General features: G+C 56.1%; 2 protein-coding genes across 2 annotated transcripts; both read left to right on the forward strand.

The window, feature by feature from the left end:
* The first annotated feature begins 830 nt into the window (after positions 1-830).
* PRR29 (proline rich 29) lies at positions 831-6,784 on the forward strand. Its single transcript, XM_026065092.1, has 6 exons — positions 831-908; positions 1,600-1,690; positions 4,160-4,275; positions 6,120-6,301; positions 6,443-6,513; positions 6,753-6,784. The coding sequence occupies exons 1-6, from the start codon at positions 831-833 to the stop codon at positions 6,782-6,784; spliced, it is 570 nt and encodes a 189-aa protein (XP_025920877.1).
* A 3,857-nt stretch (positions 6,785-10,641) lies between these two features.
* On the forward strand, positions 10,642-15,517 carry LOC112965818 (1-acyl-sn-glycerol-3-phosphate acyltransferase alpha-like). Its single transcript, XM_026065190.1, has 6 exons — positions 10,642-10,826; positions 13,895-14,028; positions 14,310-14,485; positions 14,660-14,755; positions 15,010-15,082; positions 15,276-15,517. The coding sequence occupies exons 1-6, from the start codon at positions 10,642-10,644 to the stop codon at positions 15,515-15,517; spliced, it is 906 nt and encodes a 301-aa protein (XP_025920975.1).
* Positions 15,518-15,886: the final 369 nt, after the last annotated feature.

A 15,886-nucleotide genomic window follows, 5' to 3' on the forward strand; every position in this document is an offset into this window, starting at 1 on the left:
CGTGGGCAGCAGGAAGAGCGTGAGCGGGGCAGGATTTCCACTGCCTCACACCACGCAGGAGCCAGGGAGCACCCAGTGAGATGATCTGGCAGTGGGTTCACAGATGACGAAAGGGAAAGTCCCTTAAACCGTGGATCTTGTTGCCACAGGGTTTGGCAGCTGCCAGAAGTTTATCCAGGTTCACAATAACCGGGTGCATCCAGGAAAGAAAAGGTCTATCAAGCGATTAAAGACAGGATCATCTCCGGTGATCAAGCCCAAAGCCGTGAGAGGCTGCTGGGACCAGTCCCCGGGGTGCTGAGCCCCTTCAAAGCCCGGCTCTGTGCCACTTCCATGCCTGAGGGCTGGAGCAGCTGGGCGCAGCAGCGAGCCCGTGGGGAAGCTTTGCTTTCTCTTAGCTCGCCCTTGCAGCGCTTCCCTCCGAGAGGGGGTCCAGCATTTGGGATTCGCGCCCTTTTGCCCTGCGCCCCGTGCTTGGCACCGGCTGGGGCAGGTGCCTGGGCTGGATTAGCCTGCAGGTCCCTGTTCCCGGTGAGCGCACGGCTGCTTCCCTGCAGGGCACTGGAAGGTTGCCCTCCGGACTCAGGAACACCATCCAGGGGGCACGAGCCACCCCTGCCCTGTGTCTCACAGCGCTGGCTGTGCCGAGAGGAGTGCACCAGCGCTGGGCATATGTTGTGGGGAAAAAACAGCTCGAGGACGCTCCTTTTCCACCAGCCAGACCTCTGGGGAGGGTTTGTTTAGGGCCAGCAGCTATAGCAACGAGCCCTGCTCCTGTCTGCAGCTTTCCTCATACCTGGCTGCCCATTGCCTGCGTGCCTGCCCAAGCCATGGACACGGGGGAAGCAGGGGACCCTGACGGGACCTGGGGCGAGACCCCAGCAGGGACCCACCTTGTCCCGCACGTGGTAAGTCCTGGAGATGCAGCCGTGTCTCCTGGATTTATGGGACAGTCAGGGCTTGCGAGGGTCCTGTGGTTCAGGGTGGACCCTGCATGGGGGGAACAGCCTGGGGCTGGACAGGACAGGGCAGAAGGGTGGGAGGTGAGAGGAGCTGGGGCTGGGGTTTGGGGGTGAGCACTGGGCGTCTGGAGTGGCAAGGCCAGTCTCTGACAGGGCTGCTTGCAAAATGTCCCCCCTGCTCCCTGTCTGCCGGGAGCCACAGGCATGTCTTGAAGGACACTCTACAAGGGGACATGTCCCCAGGCATGGGATGGGCTGTCTTGCCCGGGCCTCCATTCAGGGGCCCAGGCTTGTAGAGCTGCACCCATGAAAAAACAGGGGTCAGCTCAGGCCATCCCCTTCTCAGAGACCCTCATCTGTGTTCCCCGCCTGGGCTTGGCGTTGCTCTCCTCCCAGATCTCATCTTCTCTCCCCTCTCGACCCTGTGCAGGCTGGGGTCCAGCCCTGGCTCCCACGCTAGCTGTGGGACCACCCAGAAGAGGGGAGCTCCCTAAATGCATCGTCCTGACACCCTTCCCTGCCTTGGCTGAGGGAATCAGGGGGTTAAATTAAGACCAGAGTGGGAGATCCCTAGGATTTTCCTTCCCCTCCTGCATTTCAGCACTGACACGTCCGATCTCCCTGTGGGGCTCTGCAGGTTCCCCAGCAGCCGTTGACAATCCTCCAGCAGCTTCCCGGGACTGTCGCTGCCCTGGCTCGGCCTGCCAGACCCCAATATGTCTGGGGAGGTGAGTGATGATAGATGTTGTGGCGCTCCCACCCTGCCATGCCAGTGTTGAAACCGCCTCAACGTTAGCCCCTTCTTTTTCCAGCCTTATTAGGATGAGTTAAGTAACGCTGCTATAAAAAGCAAGTTTTGCCTCCAAAACATTTTGCAATGTCAAAATGCGACAATCTGAGCATTTGAAAGGGTGCCGTTGCTCCGTTCCCTGCCCAAGAGCATACCTGTCATACGGAGCGGGGGAGAAGAGGAAACCATTAACGTCCCCATAGGCCCTCATGCGACAGGATGAGAGACAAGGGCTGGGGGACACGGTGTGTGGGTGAGAGCTGACTCACTGCTCGCTGTTTCCTCAGGCTTCCCTCTTCCCCCCAGGGCTGGAGGTTGTCTCTTGTGTGTTGGCGTGGGTGTGTGTGTGTGCGTAACGCTGGTGTCATGCAGGGCTGCCGGGGCTTTGGCACCCACGCTCTGCACTCCGCAATCCTGGCAGGGCTGGCCGCTCCGTGCTTTGATGGCTCTTTTGCTCTACAAGATGCTATTTTTGGTGGCTCTGCCAAACTTGAAGTTTGGGCTGACTTTGGGCACGTCAGGATGTTCCTGGGGAACAGCTTTGGCTGTTCTTTGAAGTCCACCTGTCTTTGGCCTTTGAAACCTCATTTCATGTGGGTGTAGGGAGCTTCCCTAAAATTTACCATTGGAGGCCAAGGAGATACAGGCTCCTTGGGTGTGCTAGGTGTGACCGGAGGATACATGTGCCAGCCCCAGAGCCTGTGTGATATGGCAAGCAGAAGCAAAGAAGGACTCTCTCCAAGGGCTTCTCCCAACCTCATCCAATCCAGGATCCAAAAAGCTGGCCCAAGAGGGGGCAAAGGAGTAGAGAGAAGAGCCAGAAGGTCTTGTGGTCCCTGGGACACAACATGGGGTGAAGCCCAGGTGAGCCCAAAGACGATGTGCTCTTAGCAGGTGCTGTGGGACCTGCAGCAAAGCTCTGCTGCCCCAGAGCAGAGAGCAGCCTGCTTCGGCTCTCAGTTACAGGCTCAAGAGGCTCCAGTCTGGGGGTGAATGAAACGATTCTGCTGCCCTTTGGAGATGGGGAGATGCTGGCATGTGATATGCCTGCAAGACCCCAGCGCAGCCCCGCAAAGGCCTGCGGAAGGAGCCGGCTGCTCGCGACGTGATGGCTTGCTGGCTTTTCACAGAGGGCTGCTGCAGGACGGATGGGATCCATTAAGAAGCAGCCAGACCCTGGCATGTTTTCTCCTCCTGGATCAATGTCTGGATCCAGGCCTGTTCCCTCCTCATTGCTCAGTCTCTGCGCTGAAGCCACCTCCTGGGATGTGCTGTAATGCTCTTTGCTGGAGGGATGGGTTGCCTCATGGACATCTTGGGAGTCTGTCCCTGGGGCTGTGCGAGCGTGTTGGGATCCGGCTGCTGCACGAAGGGCACAGGGAGGTGAAGATCTCCTTTTTCCAGGGCTCCAGCTAATGGATGCTCCCAGGTCTCATGCACAAACACGACAGCATGCTGCAGAGGACCTCGGAGAAAGTCCCTCCAGCAGATTTGCAGGCACTTGTAGAGAAACTTTCTGTCAGCAGTAAATGGGGATGTGTCAAAGCAATCCCCCTTTGGCTTTGAGCTTTCCTTGCAGCTGGCCTGCTCTTGGCAGCCACACCACAGACCTGGGAAGGCCTTGGGCTTCCAGCCAAGGGGATTCAGATGCTAACTTGTATGTGCGAGCCTGCTGCTTGTCTGAGCAAGGGATCCACCTGCAGAGGAGGAACAGGGCATCCTCAGCCTGCTCCTCACGCAGACTGAGGTCCTTAGGTGCTTGCTCCCAGGACTGCAGGTGGGCTCAGCCCACCACGGCCCAGCCTCAGCTCCTGCCGGAGCTGGGGATTTCTGAGCTCTCCCAGCTGGGGCTAGACCCTCCGTCTGGTGCATGGCTGAGTCTACCAGGCTCCCCATGCGCTGTGCCTTGCCCTGTGCATGCTGCTGGGCAGGGCCTGGCTCCTGCTCTGCTGCTCCTGCATGGTGCCACCCCACGGACACCAGGTCTAGTCTGCCTGGAGCTAATTAACAGACTTGACAAATCGTTCCGAGCTGCCAGAACGAGAGCAATTCTCCGAATGGGTGGAGAGTCTAATGTCTCCAGCACCACTAATCACCTTTTGTAAGCAGCCTTCAGCAAACCATACCAGATGTTTAATCTCACTTAAAATAAAAAAAAGGCTGAAATATGTATATTTTAAAGCATTATCTAGGCAAAATAATCTTAAAATGCCATCTGAACCTTCCAAATTGGGGTTGGGAGGCTCTGGCTCAGCTCCCATTGCTTGGGCACGGGGACAAGCTTCTGCTGCCCTGTCGCAGCACCGCGGGGACCTCTGCTCAGCTGTGCTCATCCCCTGGCTGCGTCTCTCATGTGCTTGCTCTACTCTCTCCTCTCTCTGACGCAGAGCCCCTTACTCTCTGGCAGATTTAATTGAGCTGATGATGATTCAAAACTCCCAAATGCACCAGGTGGTGATGAACAGCTTGGCTGTGTCGGCACTGACGTCCTTCGGATTTGGGCCATCTCCATCCATTGCCCAGGTAAGAGGGCCAGGGAGGCTGGATAACACTGGGGACATGAGGCGAATGTGCATTCCCCACCAACGCTCTCCCAGGATTACGTCCTTCCCTGGTGACTTTGCTACATCTAAAGCAGGGTGTCTTGGCTTTGGCTTGGCAGGGTGGCCATGCCCTAATGGCATGGCTTTGCTGTGTGTCATCATGGCTAGGGCAGGCACCCTGTTTTGGGGTGGTTGTCCTGCTCTCCTACACTTTGGGCAGAACCACGGAGTCAGTTCATCTCATTTACTCTCCCTGCAATCCATCGCACCGCATGCTCCTACCTGGGTCAGGATGTGGCCCCAGGTCCTTCCCTCTCCTTCCTGCACTGATGGCTGTGCAGCCCTTCAGCCAGGGCTTTCTTCCGAGCCATGTTGCTGCTTCTCACTTCTGCCCCTCTACTCCTGCCTTCACAGTCCATCATGGCTGCAGGGTCGGGACACACTGACACAGGCCCTTGCTGGGCAAAGGGCCCTTACCAGCATTGCTCAGGAGAGCAGGACACCCATGTCCCTTCCCGGCACAGTGTGGCAACCCTCTGACTGCAGCTCTTCATCTGCCACCTCCCAGCTGAGGCCCTGGCTTGCAGCCTCTTGAGGTTTGGGCGATCTTTGTCTTGTGCAGAGTTGCTGGTTTGACCCCCCAGCTCTGCTGGCATAGACTGTTTCCAGGCTGCTCGGAGGGGATTTAGTCCAGCTGTGCAGAAACAGTTGCTAAAAGCTGTCTCCACTACCCACTCCCAGGGCCACGTGGCTCCTCATCCCTGTCTCCCCACTGTCCCCCTCCCTGACTGCCAGGATGAGTCCCAGCCTGTTCTGAGCAATCCCCAGGGCTGCCCTGCATGGGCTGGTGTTTCTTTGGCCGTCCATCCCTGTGTGGCATTGTCCTGGCTGCAGAGCGATTCTGGTCCCTCTGCACTCATGGTGGCATGGACAGGGTGCAAAGCTGGGCTAGAGCTGCTGAGCAGTGAGGCTGAGGGCAATTCATTAAGTAGAATGGCTCTGCAAAGGCTTTCATTTAAAAGTCCATCCTGAAACAAAATCAGATTAAACGTTTCATCTCCGTGGGGGGAAACAACTGCTGCTTTCTTGGCAGAGGCAAGAGATATGTTGCTGCCTTGCTTGCTGCCAGCTGGCATCTTCAGACTTGCACCCTGCCCGTGCTGCCTGCCCAGTGCCCGCTGCTTCACCACACCGATGGAGACCAGGCCCTGCTCGTCACCGCTCAGCACGGCTCCTCCGAAGAGTGGAGGAGCTGACACTGCTCTGAGCCGAGTGGCTCTTGATGTGGCCTCCCAGTTTTGGTGGTGCCCTCAGTGCTGTGCGCTCCCACCCTTATTCCAGTGTGTGTCCTTGCAGCCGTGCTTGGAACAGGGTTGCTGAATTGGCTCGATCTAAAAACTTTCCAAAACAGCCCCATGGCACCAGCCTGGTCGGAACAAATGGGAGCAGCATGTAGAGGTCCCCTTTGTAGGGCTGAACTCTCCCCTGGGAGGACGGGGAGACATTTCAGCAGTGCTGGCTCCCCACGAGCCAGGTTCCCGCACGGCTGCTGGTGCCCCCCGGGATGCTGCTGGTGTCCCGTTCAGAGCCAGCTCAGGACTGGCTACAGCCTGAATGTTTGCCTGCTGTGAGGCTTTGTGTGGGACAGAGGCCACCCAGCCAGGCCCTGGGAGAGCTGCTGCACTGCTGGCAGCATCGCAGCCAAGCACGACTCCATAGGAACCCTTTTGCTGGTGCTTTGGAGAGCAGAGCGTGTGTGTGCCCAAGAGAGCTGGGCTGTCAAACGGGGCCAAGCACGACTCTGCTTTTTGTTTCTCCCTGCAGATGACTGCGGCGCCTTGGCAGACCGATGGGGAAGGAGAAGCAGTGGTGTTCCACCATCACTACGTCCCCTACCCTGGTCCCACTCCTGTCCTGGCCTGGCCAGTCCCAGCACCAGCACAGGTCCGGGGGCCAGCAGCCATACGCTACCTGGGCCCAGTCTCAGCAGCCAAGGACAGGGAGGTGTGAGTAACAAGGGTGTCACTTTGTGCCACCCATTGCAGGGCTCTGTGTTTGTCTGTAAAGTGCCTAGCACAACGGGACCTCTAGCCCAAGCTGGGAGCAATGCTGGGCTGGCACTCACCCCTGTCCTTGATCCTCTCCAGCAGCGCGGTGCCTCCCCCGCCACCCCCCAGCGCTACAGGGACAGTGGGAGCCAATGTCCCGCCAGCCTCGGGTAAGGACACATTCACCCCGTGGAGAGCTCTCTCTCTCCTCCATGGTTACTCTTGCCCTCCTGCATAAACCCCTTACTGTGTCCTCCAGCTTCCTGATGAGGTCTGAGCCCTCCCTGCTCCCTCCACCCATCAGGTCCTGGGTGGCTCTTGTCCAGCCCTGGCTTCCTGCTGACTGTTGGCATTGCTGGGACAGGGCTGCTCTTGATGCACAGCTTCCGGGTCCCCCTTTCTTTTGCAGAGTACTACGACTTGGTGGAGGGCAGGTTGTGAGCTCTGTGCCTCCCAAGATGGTTTCTCCTGCATGTCCCGGCCCCTGATCCCAGAAGATCCCACCGCAGCAAAGCAGGTCCTGAGGGCACTGCCCCATGACACCCACCTACCGCCTTGGGGTGACTCATGGGGACCAAGTGAATGTGCCCACCAAAATGCACCAGCCTCAGCTGTCTGGAGGTGGGTGACTGCATGAGCCCAGAACGGGACAGGCCTTGACTCCATGTCCAGGGTCCCTGCTACGGCTCTCCAGAGGGGAACAGCCAGCCCATCCCCAGCAGGACAGTGGTGACATCCCAGTCCTGGCTGAACAACACGTCTTTGCTGTGGCCAAGCCATGACGACTCTGCAGGACAGGCTCAGTGTGGGCTGTGCTGTGCCCCCTTGGGAGATGCAGACACCCCAGGGGGGCTGTGCCAACCCAGATGGCCTTGGTCTCTATTAGTCCCTTCTGATCTTAATGCAGCACATTGCTTGTAATTCATTTGCTTTGTTAAGAAAGCTCCCTGCTGTCACTAATTAAACATCTGTAATTACCCAGACTGCTGGCTTTGTGCCTGAGTGCAGAGCTCCCTCTTAGCCCACCACAGCGGGGATGAAGGGAGGCTGTGAGCCTCTCAAGCCTGGGCAGAACTGGTGCCCGATGCGGATGCTGGGGCAATACGGGGAGCTGGGCTGCTGATGGACAGTCCTGAGAAGCAGAGCAGGATGCTCCTACCTGCAGTGGCTCAGCGGTCCCAACTGAGCACTCCACAAGAAGGGCTGGATTCTGCAACCCCATGGAGTCCAGGGGGAATTTGTTGGCACAGGGTGGTTGGTGGGACCTGGCCTGTTGATCCCTCCCAGAAGCGATGTGAGTCAAGGCAGCCACCTGAAAGGGGATGCAGCATGGTGATCATGGAGTTTTCCAGGGCATACAGCCACCCTCCTCTCCCATGATGTTCAGCAGGAAAGAGGATCCCTAAAATGAGGCCATAGCAAATTTCATTGCTTTTGTCACTGCCTTGTGTTACCCTGAGCAGAATCTCTCCTGTGCCCTCCTGTCAGTGTCCCCTCTGTGCACTAAGGCAACAGGGGTGAGTGGGGGCAGATACCATTTGGATGCTGCCTAGATGCTGAAAGCTGCCCCCTGGCTCTGCCATGTCCCCAGTCCAGGCTCTGCAGCTCCAGGAACAGGGCAACAGCCCTGCTCTGACCCCACCACTGGCACCAGTGCTGGTTGACTCCTGCACAGCTCTCTGCACCCTGCTGGTGGAAAGCCCCAGAGCCTGGAAAGGGGGGGCTGCTGGCAAGATTACAGGGTAGTTGTAGGGAGGCATTGCCTTAAAAGCAGAGCTCTTGGCAGAAAACTTTAGGGCTGGTAGTAGTCTGGGGCTCAGAGCATGCAGAAAGCAGATGATGCCCAAGCAGTTGTGCCCTAAATTCCCTCCTTCCACTCTCAGTCAGCAGAAGGGCTGTCCTGACTCTCTTCTGTGGTCCATGTGGAGAGGAGGGCTCATCCCCTCCAGGCCCAGGGCTGAGCTGTGCTCTGGCACAGACAGATCTTCCCTTGCAGCGAGTCTCAGCCTGGCTCGCATGGGAGCTGGCAGAGAAGCTACTGGGGCCATCCCTAGTGCGCAGCAAAGCATCTGTGTAGGGCTGCAGCATGAAGGCACATCCCACCCGGCTGAGAGCACCCTGAGAGCCTGCAGAGCAGGGCAGACAGGCCAGCCAGCCTGGGAGCTTCGCAGAGCAGAAAAAGCAGAAGTGAAAGAGACCATCTAAAAGCGAAGCTGAGCTGAATCTCATGGAAAACCAAGTCAATGCGCAAAGGTTTCTGTATCCATATAGACAGAAAGGGAAGGAGGAGGAGTGGAGTCACCTGGGGATGGAGTGGACAGGAAGGGTGGCCTCAGGATGGGCCAATCTTAGCTTGAATGTGAGAATAACAAGAGGAATGGAGGGAGGAAGAAAGAATGGGGATTGCGACACCCATGGTGGAAGCAAACCGTGGAGCCCTCTCTGGGTCACGCTGGAGCACTCTGCAGCTGGCCGTGTGGAGAACATCAGCACCAGGGAGGGCACAGCCAGGAGCACAAAGGTGTCTCCTTGCGCTCACATTAGCAGAGACATGGAGTAGGTGTGGGAGAAAAAGGCAGCTGTGGGCATGGAAGGGAACTAACAGCAGGATGCCTCAGACAAGGGTCGGGTCTGCTGGAGAAAAGAGTTGAAGGCTTGACCCAGGCAGTGCAATGGACTGCCTCAGGGCAGAATGACAGGGACCATTTGCCCCAGAGCCCTGGCAGGGTTGATACAAGAAGGCATGAACAAAACGCTCCAACTGCAGACTTCTGCCTGAAGGGCCAGAGAGGAACCAATCGGTCTGGGCAGCAGCAGCTGGATGTCCCCAGGTAGGGCCTGGGGACCGGTGCAGTGGGGCTGTGATCCTCCCAGCTGGGCGATGCTGCTGGCAGCTGAGCTGACTGCTGGCAGGCCAGGACAGGTATCTCTGCAATGACAAACACTTGTTTCTTAAATGTAAGGCCTGAGTTTCCAAACTTCCGCAGAACAACCCAGAATTGGCCTGAATCCTGTGTGCCCAGTGTGAAAGCATTAGAGCAGGATGAGAGGTTAATTACAGTTCTGTGCATGCTGATTACACCTAAGTAAACACGTAATGCAATGCAACCCCTGGCTGCCAAATGGGATGAGATCTGGCATTTCCTTCAGAGCTGGGATGGGAGCAGAGCAGGTGGCAGGGCTCGGACCTGTGCGGTACTGCCTGGACAAGGAAGGAGCTGGATCTTGGCAGGGGAAGGGCAGAGGGGCTCCTGCAGCCCCAGTGAGGGAGCAATGAGGTGGTGAGCACCAGCACTATGTGTCTGCTGCGTACTTGGCAGGAGAGCAACAGGAAGATATTCACCAATGATCCAATAATCTGCAGGGTGAGGGTTGGAGATTAGCTAAAATGTCAACTAGGTGCTGCAACAAATCTCACCAGAGTGATGGTCATGGACCAGAGCCAGCCCCCTCTGTGCTGGCCTGCTGGGCTCCCCCTTTTTCCTGGGTTGGGGATTCCTGTGGCTGTGAGAGGAGTCCAGAGGTGCCTGCTGCCCTGGGGCTGTTGGGAGACAGACCCTGGACTGTGCCTGGCCTCAGGGATGCTCCTTCCTGGCAGGAGCAGGCAGTGGTGGGGGCATCCCAGAGTCCAGTGTCCAGAAGCTGCATCTGGGCCCTGGGGCAGACCAGGGGCTGACATAGACACACCATAGCACAGTCTGCTTCAGACCCCCCCCCACTGCTCATGCTGGGGACATTAACCAGCACAGAAAGAGGGCTGCAGCACGTTCCCAGAGTGTCAACTGCTGGCTTAGCAGGAGAGGCTGGAAGTCAGAGCCAGGTGGCTGAGGGTACCAGGTCCTGAACTCCTGGCACCCCACATGCCTACCCAGGACCTGCCTGTGCTCACTGCTCTGTGTCCCCAAGGTTGCGAAAGAGCAGAGGGGATGTGCAGGCACTTCTCTGGGCAACAGAGCTGGATGTATCAGCTCGAAGGCACTGGAATGGCTTTTAATCACCCAGCAGGGCATTTACTGGCAATGACTCTCTGGGTGACCCAGGATCTCCTGTGTTGTCTCACCTCCACTCTCCACCGCCCACTTTGGCTGATGCGCCTGCCCCCAGCCTGAGCCAGTCCATCCTTGAGCCTTTGTACAGAGTGAGAGACACACAGGTCCTTCCCCTGGACCAGCCCAAAACACCTACACGCTGATACACCTGATTTATCTGCCATGCTGCTCAGCATCCTCATGCTCAACTCATCGTGCTCCTGGGGACATTGCCTGAGCTCCCCAGTGTCCTCCTGCCCTGGCAGCATGATGGAGGTGGTCCTGCTCCAAGGGCTGCTGCTCCTTCTCCCCTTCGCAGCCCTGTTGCTTTACTGGTACAGTGTCACTGTCCAGTACTTCTGTAAGGTGGCCTTCTTTAACTGCTGGATTGCAGCCATGGCAACCCTCCTCTCCCCCTATGCTGCTCTTCGGGGACGTACGGTGGAGAACATGAAGTGAGTACAGCCTGGGGTTGTGTTTCCATTGCAGAGATATCTGGGGCTTAGCTGCGTTGGAGGAGTTTGCAATGTCTTGTGGACACATGCTCTTTCCTGCCCTGGGCATACCTTCAGCCACGTTATGGCCAAGAACATGGGTTGTGTCCATGTGGTGAGGCCACTGTTCAGCCCTAGAGCTTCAGTGAGGGCTGTGGTCATGTCTGCATAGTGGTGAAGGGTGCATCTGCCTCTTCTGATGTGGTGAAGAGGTGCTGGCCGTGGTGTGATGAGGGAGAGTTAACTCTGTGAAGGAGGTGGCCAGCTGATCCTTGGAGGATGATATAGTATAATATGAATTACTCTTGGTCATTGCAAAGTTGGGATCATCAGYTGGGTGGCAGATGGGGGGAGCTGGCAAGGTGACGGTTATAATCATTAGCAGGTTCACCATTAACACATATACACACATTTCCATCTCCCTGGAAATGCAGCCACATCTTCTCAGTGGGAGCTTTGGGGACTGGGCTTTGGCAGAGGGACTTTGGGATTTCTCAGTGCCATCATCTCTTGGGCATGGTGCAGTTGTGTTCTGGTGAGTCTTGTTCTGGTGTCGCTCTGCAGCAGACAGCTGTCAGCTGCACTCCCAGGGAGTGGTGGTAGCGGAGATAACATCACTGTAACACAGGAGGAAGGTCTAGCTGCTTTCAAAGGTTTTGCAATCTTGTTACTGGATTTCTGAACATGACAGCATACCAAAAGAGATATAATTATGTCAGAATGAGAGATGTCTGAGCCTGTGATATTTGCCAAGCTCGAGCCACCATGCATTTGTGCTGATGGATTTTTGGGTCCTCAGCAGGAGTGTGTTCAAAGATTTGATGTTATCTGCCCTGCTGTGTAGTCTCTCTCTCCCTTATCCCTTCTCTGCAGACATGCCATGCACACATAAACACGCTGTGCATGGTATCCAAAGGTTCTCTGAGCCCTGGCATGAACATTTCCGGCTTAGTGGAAATACCCTGCGTGACACAGCCTTGAGTCACAGCTGCCTTATCTTGTACCACTGACACCTCACAGACATCCTCCTCTGAAGCAGCATGCCGTCTCCTCCTCCTCAGCCTCCAAATCACAAAGCCTCCAGCTTGGAGCAAGTTCCTGTCATTAGTCCTGGATTTGGAGCACTGCCACATTGTATTTTCATTGTATTTTGTTTCTCTGCAGCCATTGCATCCCTGGAATCTCTGAACCCACATCTCCCAAGAGGTCCTCTGACACAACATAGCTCCCTCTAACCACCATGCATTTCCTCTACTTCCTTCTTCCTCTGTGCCTGCCTTTACTCTCTCCTCCCAAACTTCTCATCCCTACCTGGTGCTGAGGTCTCGTTATCAGCTCTGTCCCCTGCAGGTGCTGCCAGACTCCCTTGGAACATTTACCCTTGGATGTCCGGTCCCTTGTGTTGATGCTCTCTATGCTGCAAGTCAGAGACCATCCCATTTCAACCATTTCAACACCAAAAGTGCTCCATGTTTTGTCTCTACCATGGGTGCTGCAATCCCATTGTTTCATCCTCCTCCCATTCCTCCGGTATTCTCATATTCAATGTCATCCTTCATCAGAGCTGCCATCCTCACGTCACCCTTCCTGTCCACCCCTCCCTGAATAGTGACTCCAGTCTTCCTTGTTTCCTTACCATCAGTGCAGATGAAAAAAACCTCTGTCTGTTCCCGATCCCTTCCAGCACAGTCCTGATATGGCTCCTGCACTACGGCCTGTCTTGATCCAAAGCTCTTGTTCGACAGCCCTCATGCAGACATTGCAGTTGTCCCTCTCTGGCCTTGGTAGAGCTCCAGGCAGAGCTGGTGCTGTCACTTGGCTGACTTTGATTTTGATTACGTAAGTGCAATCCTTTTCCTTGCCTCACCCCAGTGCTCCTCTTCCCTTTGCCACCTGCTTGCTTATCTCATTTCCTCTCCAGTTCTTCTTTGCATAAGGCATGGTGTTGCATGAGTCTCTCCTGCATTCTCCCTGAGCTGGCTTTGCGTTAGTCACACCGGAAGGTTATTTCCCAGTTTCACAGCTGGGGACCACATCTTAGAAGTGTCTATGAGTATGTCCCGGCAGACTACCCTTCAAAACTCCTGTTTGCAGGCACATTTTTTGAGCCTTCAGCCACCTCTACTGGGAACAGGACTAATCCAGGATGACCCCTCTCCACAGGCTCAGTGAAGCTATCCTTTGTCATTTGCTCTAATGAAGGAAGATGAGTAGCTTTTTCCCTCACTACTTTCGTCAGGAGCCTCTTTCACCTCCATCTGCAGCATGAAGCTTGGTGCCTGAAGCAGCGCACTGTGCTCTGACGGCTCTTCAGGCACAGTCCCACCTCTTTTAAATAGTGATACATCCACAGCCTTGTAGAACTGTCTCTTGCAAGGCTGTTTCTCTGCACTCCTGTCTTCTGCATCCATCCATCTACAGCTCAGCACATCTTGTCTGTGATCCAGATCCCCTGGTTTTAGGTAGCTGCAGTGAAGGTTTCTCCTCCTGAACAGGTGTCTTAGTTTCCCCACTAGCACACAGAGATCTAGCTGGGCAGTTAGCAGAGCCTGCATTGAGGTTCACCTGGCCAGATGTAGTTGCCTGCATTGGGATGCAACGATTTTCACTTTGGCTGCAGACATGCCCATCCCATCCCCTCTGTTCTTGCTCTTCCATCTTCCCTGGATGTTGAACCTGTTATTTCCTCCTCTTTGTCTCCATCATCCCACCAACTTGTGCTGGCTGCTCTTCTGCTTTGTCAGCAGCTCCACTGTCTACTACTGAGACAGGAGCTGCTATCACCTTACTAATGGTTACAAGGTTAGCTCTGAGCTGTGCAAGCTAGAAGCGTGCTTAGAAAAACAAAGCACTGCACAGCACAGCTGAGTTTGTGAATGATCGTAGGCCCACACGAGGACACACTATTTACTCAGATCCAGCCCAGCCCATATCATACCTTGCTACTTGAGTGATTATGAAAGGCTGGAAAAAATCAAGTGAGCCCCCTCTGTGTTGATCCGCTCTCCACATATGTTCTTCTGCCCTAGGATCCTGCGTGCTGCTATCCTGCCCCTCAAACACTTCTTTGGCATCAAGATGCAGGTGTGGGGATCTGAGCATCTAAACATCAAGGAGCCCTATGTGATGGTTTGCAATCACCAAGCTTCCCTTGACCTTATGGGTACGTGCATGGGGGAGGCGGGACTCATCGCTGCATGGCCAGCCTTTGGGGTGCTGCAGGAGCAGACCAGGCTCACTCTGGGGAGTCCCAGCTAGGCCAGTGCCAGGATTTGTATAAGGCAGTGCAGTAGGCTTGGAGCAGAAAAGCTGGTGGGACAGGAGCTCAGGGCTGTGGGCATGCTGCAGAGAGTGGGATGGGAGAATGGAAAGTGTCTCCAGGCTGGAGGATCCCGGGGACTGCCAAGCAGGGACTGATCCTTGCCTCTCCCATCCATCCTGCAGGCATGGTGGAGATCATGCCCGACCGCTGTGTGCCCATTGCCAAGAAGGAGCTCATGTACATGGGCACCGTGGGGTGGGCCTGCTGGCTCAGTGGCATTATCTTCATCAATCGCCAGAAAACAGGAGATGCTATCGATGTCATCACCCAGACCGCCAGGACCATGCAGCATGAAAATGTAAGGGGGACCAGCAGCAGTGGGGGAGTCGAGGAGCAAACACAAGGGTGCAGTGAGAGCCTGGGGAGGTACAGGGAAAAGGGACATACTGTGTCCCAGGGTACTCTGGTCCCAGGGGAAGGGCAGGCAATGCTGGCTGGGGTCCGCATTCCTATCTCTCCCTGTACTGTGCAGCTCCGGGTGTGGATTTTCCCTGAAGGCACCAGGAATCAGGGCAAATCCATGTTGCCCTTCAAGCGCGGGGCCTTCCACTTGGCCGTGCAGGCTCAGGTAAGGCCCTCTTTCCCCCTGACTCCCCCGTGCTGGGGTGGGGTGGGCATGCACCCTGGGGTGGGGGTATATAGAAGATTAGAGTCTTCGGGGTCTGTAGTGCCCTGGGATGGGTACACCACTGAGCAGGGCCCAGGAAGGTGACAGAGTCCTGCTGAAGCCTGGGGCATGGTGGGAGCTGTAGTCCCACGGGTGTTACCTAAGGAGAAAGGGGAGCTGTATGGAAGATGCACCTGACCCTCCATCTCCTGCAGGTTCCCATTATACCCATCGTGATCTCTCCATACTGGAACTTCTTCAGCTCCAAGGATAAGAAATTCATCCCTGGTAAGTGGGGGACCAAGAGCATCACTGTCTGAGGGCAGAAATGGCAGTGTGGATGGGGTACATAGGGACTGGATGTGTCTTTCTGAGACATGAGTTGTGGGGAGGCAGCCAGCGGCTGAGGATGCTGGTGGGGAGACCTGGGTCCTGGTGGGTTTGGTTAACAGCCTCCCTGTTCTTTCCCTTCTCTCTCCAGGGACATGCACCATCCGAATCCTCCCCAGGATAGAAACCCAGGGTCTCAGCCCAAAGGACGTCCCTGATCTGACAGAGACTGTCCGCAAGGCTATGGTTGATGCCCTCTCTGAGACGTCTGCAAATAATTGTGGGGACCAGAACTCTGAGCAGCCTCCCCTCCCATGCAGTGCTGGGGCCAATGCTGTCAAGGAGACAGGCAGCCCACGGCATGAGGAGGACACAACCAGGATCAGCGATTAGGCAGAGGAACAGAGCCCCTTAGGGATATAAGTCTGGGCCATGCTGCCCCCCGTCCCCTCCAGACGCGTCCACTGGGTCTGCAACCACCCTGGCATCCTGCAAGTTCAAGATGCTGCCCTGTGCCCTGGTACAAGAGGAAGCAGAGCAGTGCAAGACGGGTACCAGGCAGCACTGCGAAAACAGGTCAAGGTGCCTTAGGAAAACCCCCTGCAATGGCTGTGCATCCCTTCCCTTGGGCAGTGTTATGTCCCCCCAAGCCTGGTGCCTGTAGCTGGCCTTGAGTAGCAAGGTCAGTCTAGCTCTTCTGCCCAACAGGACAGCTCGCATCTGCACACCAGGCAAGGGGACAGATGTGCTAGGTAGGCAGGC

Source organism: Apteryx rowi, unplaced genomic scaffold (genome assembly GCF_003343035.1).
Source record: "Apteryx rowi isolate R43461 unplaced genomic scaffold, aptRow1 scaffold_1020, whole genome shotgun sequence".
NCBI lineage: Eukaryota > Metazoa > Chordata > Aves > Apterygiformes > Apterygidae > Apteryx > Apteryx rowi.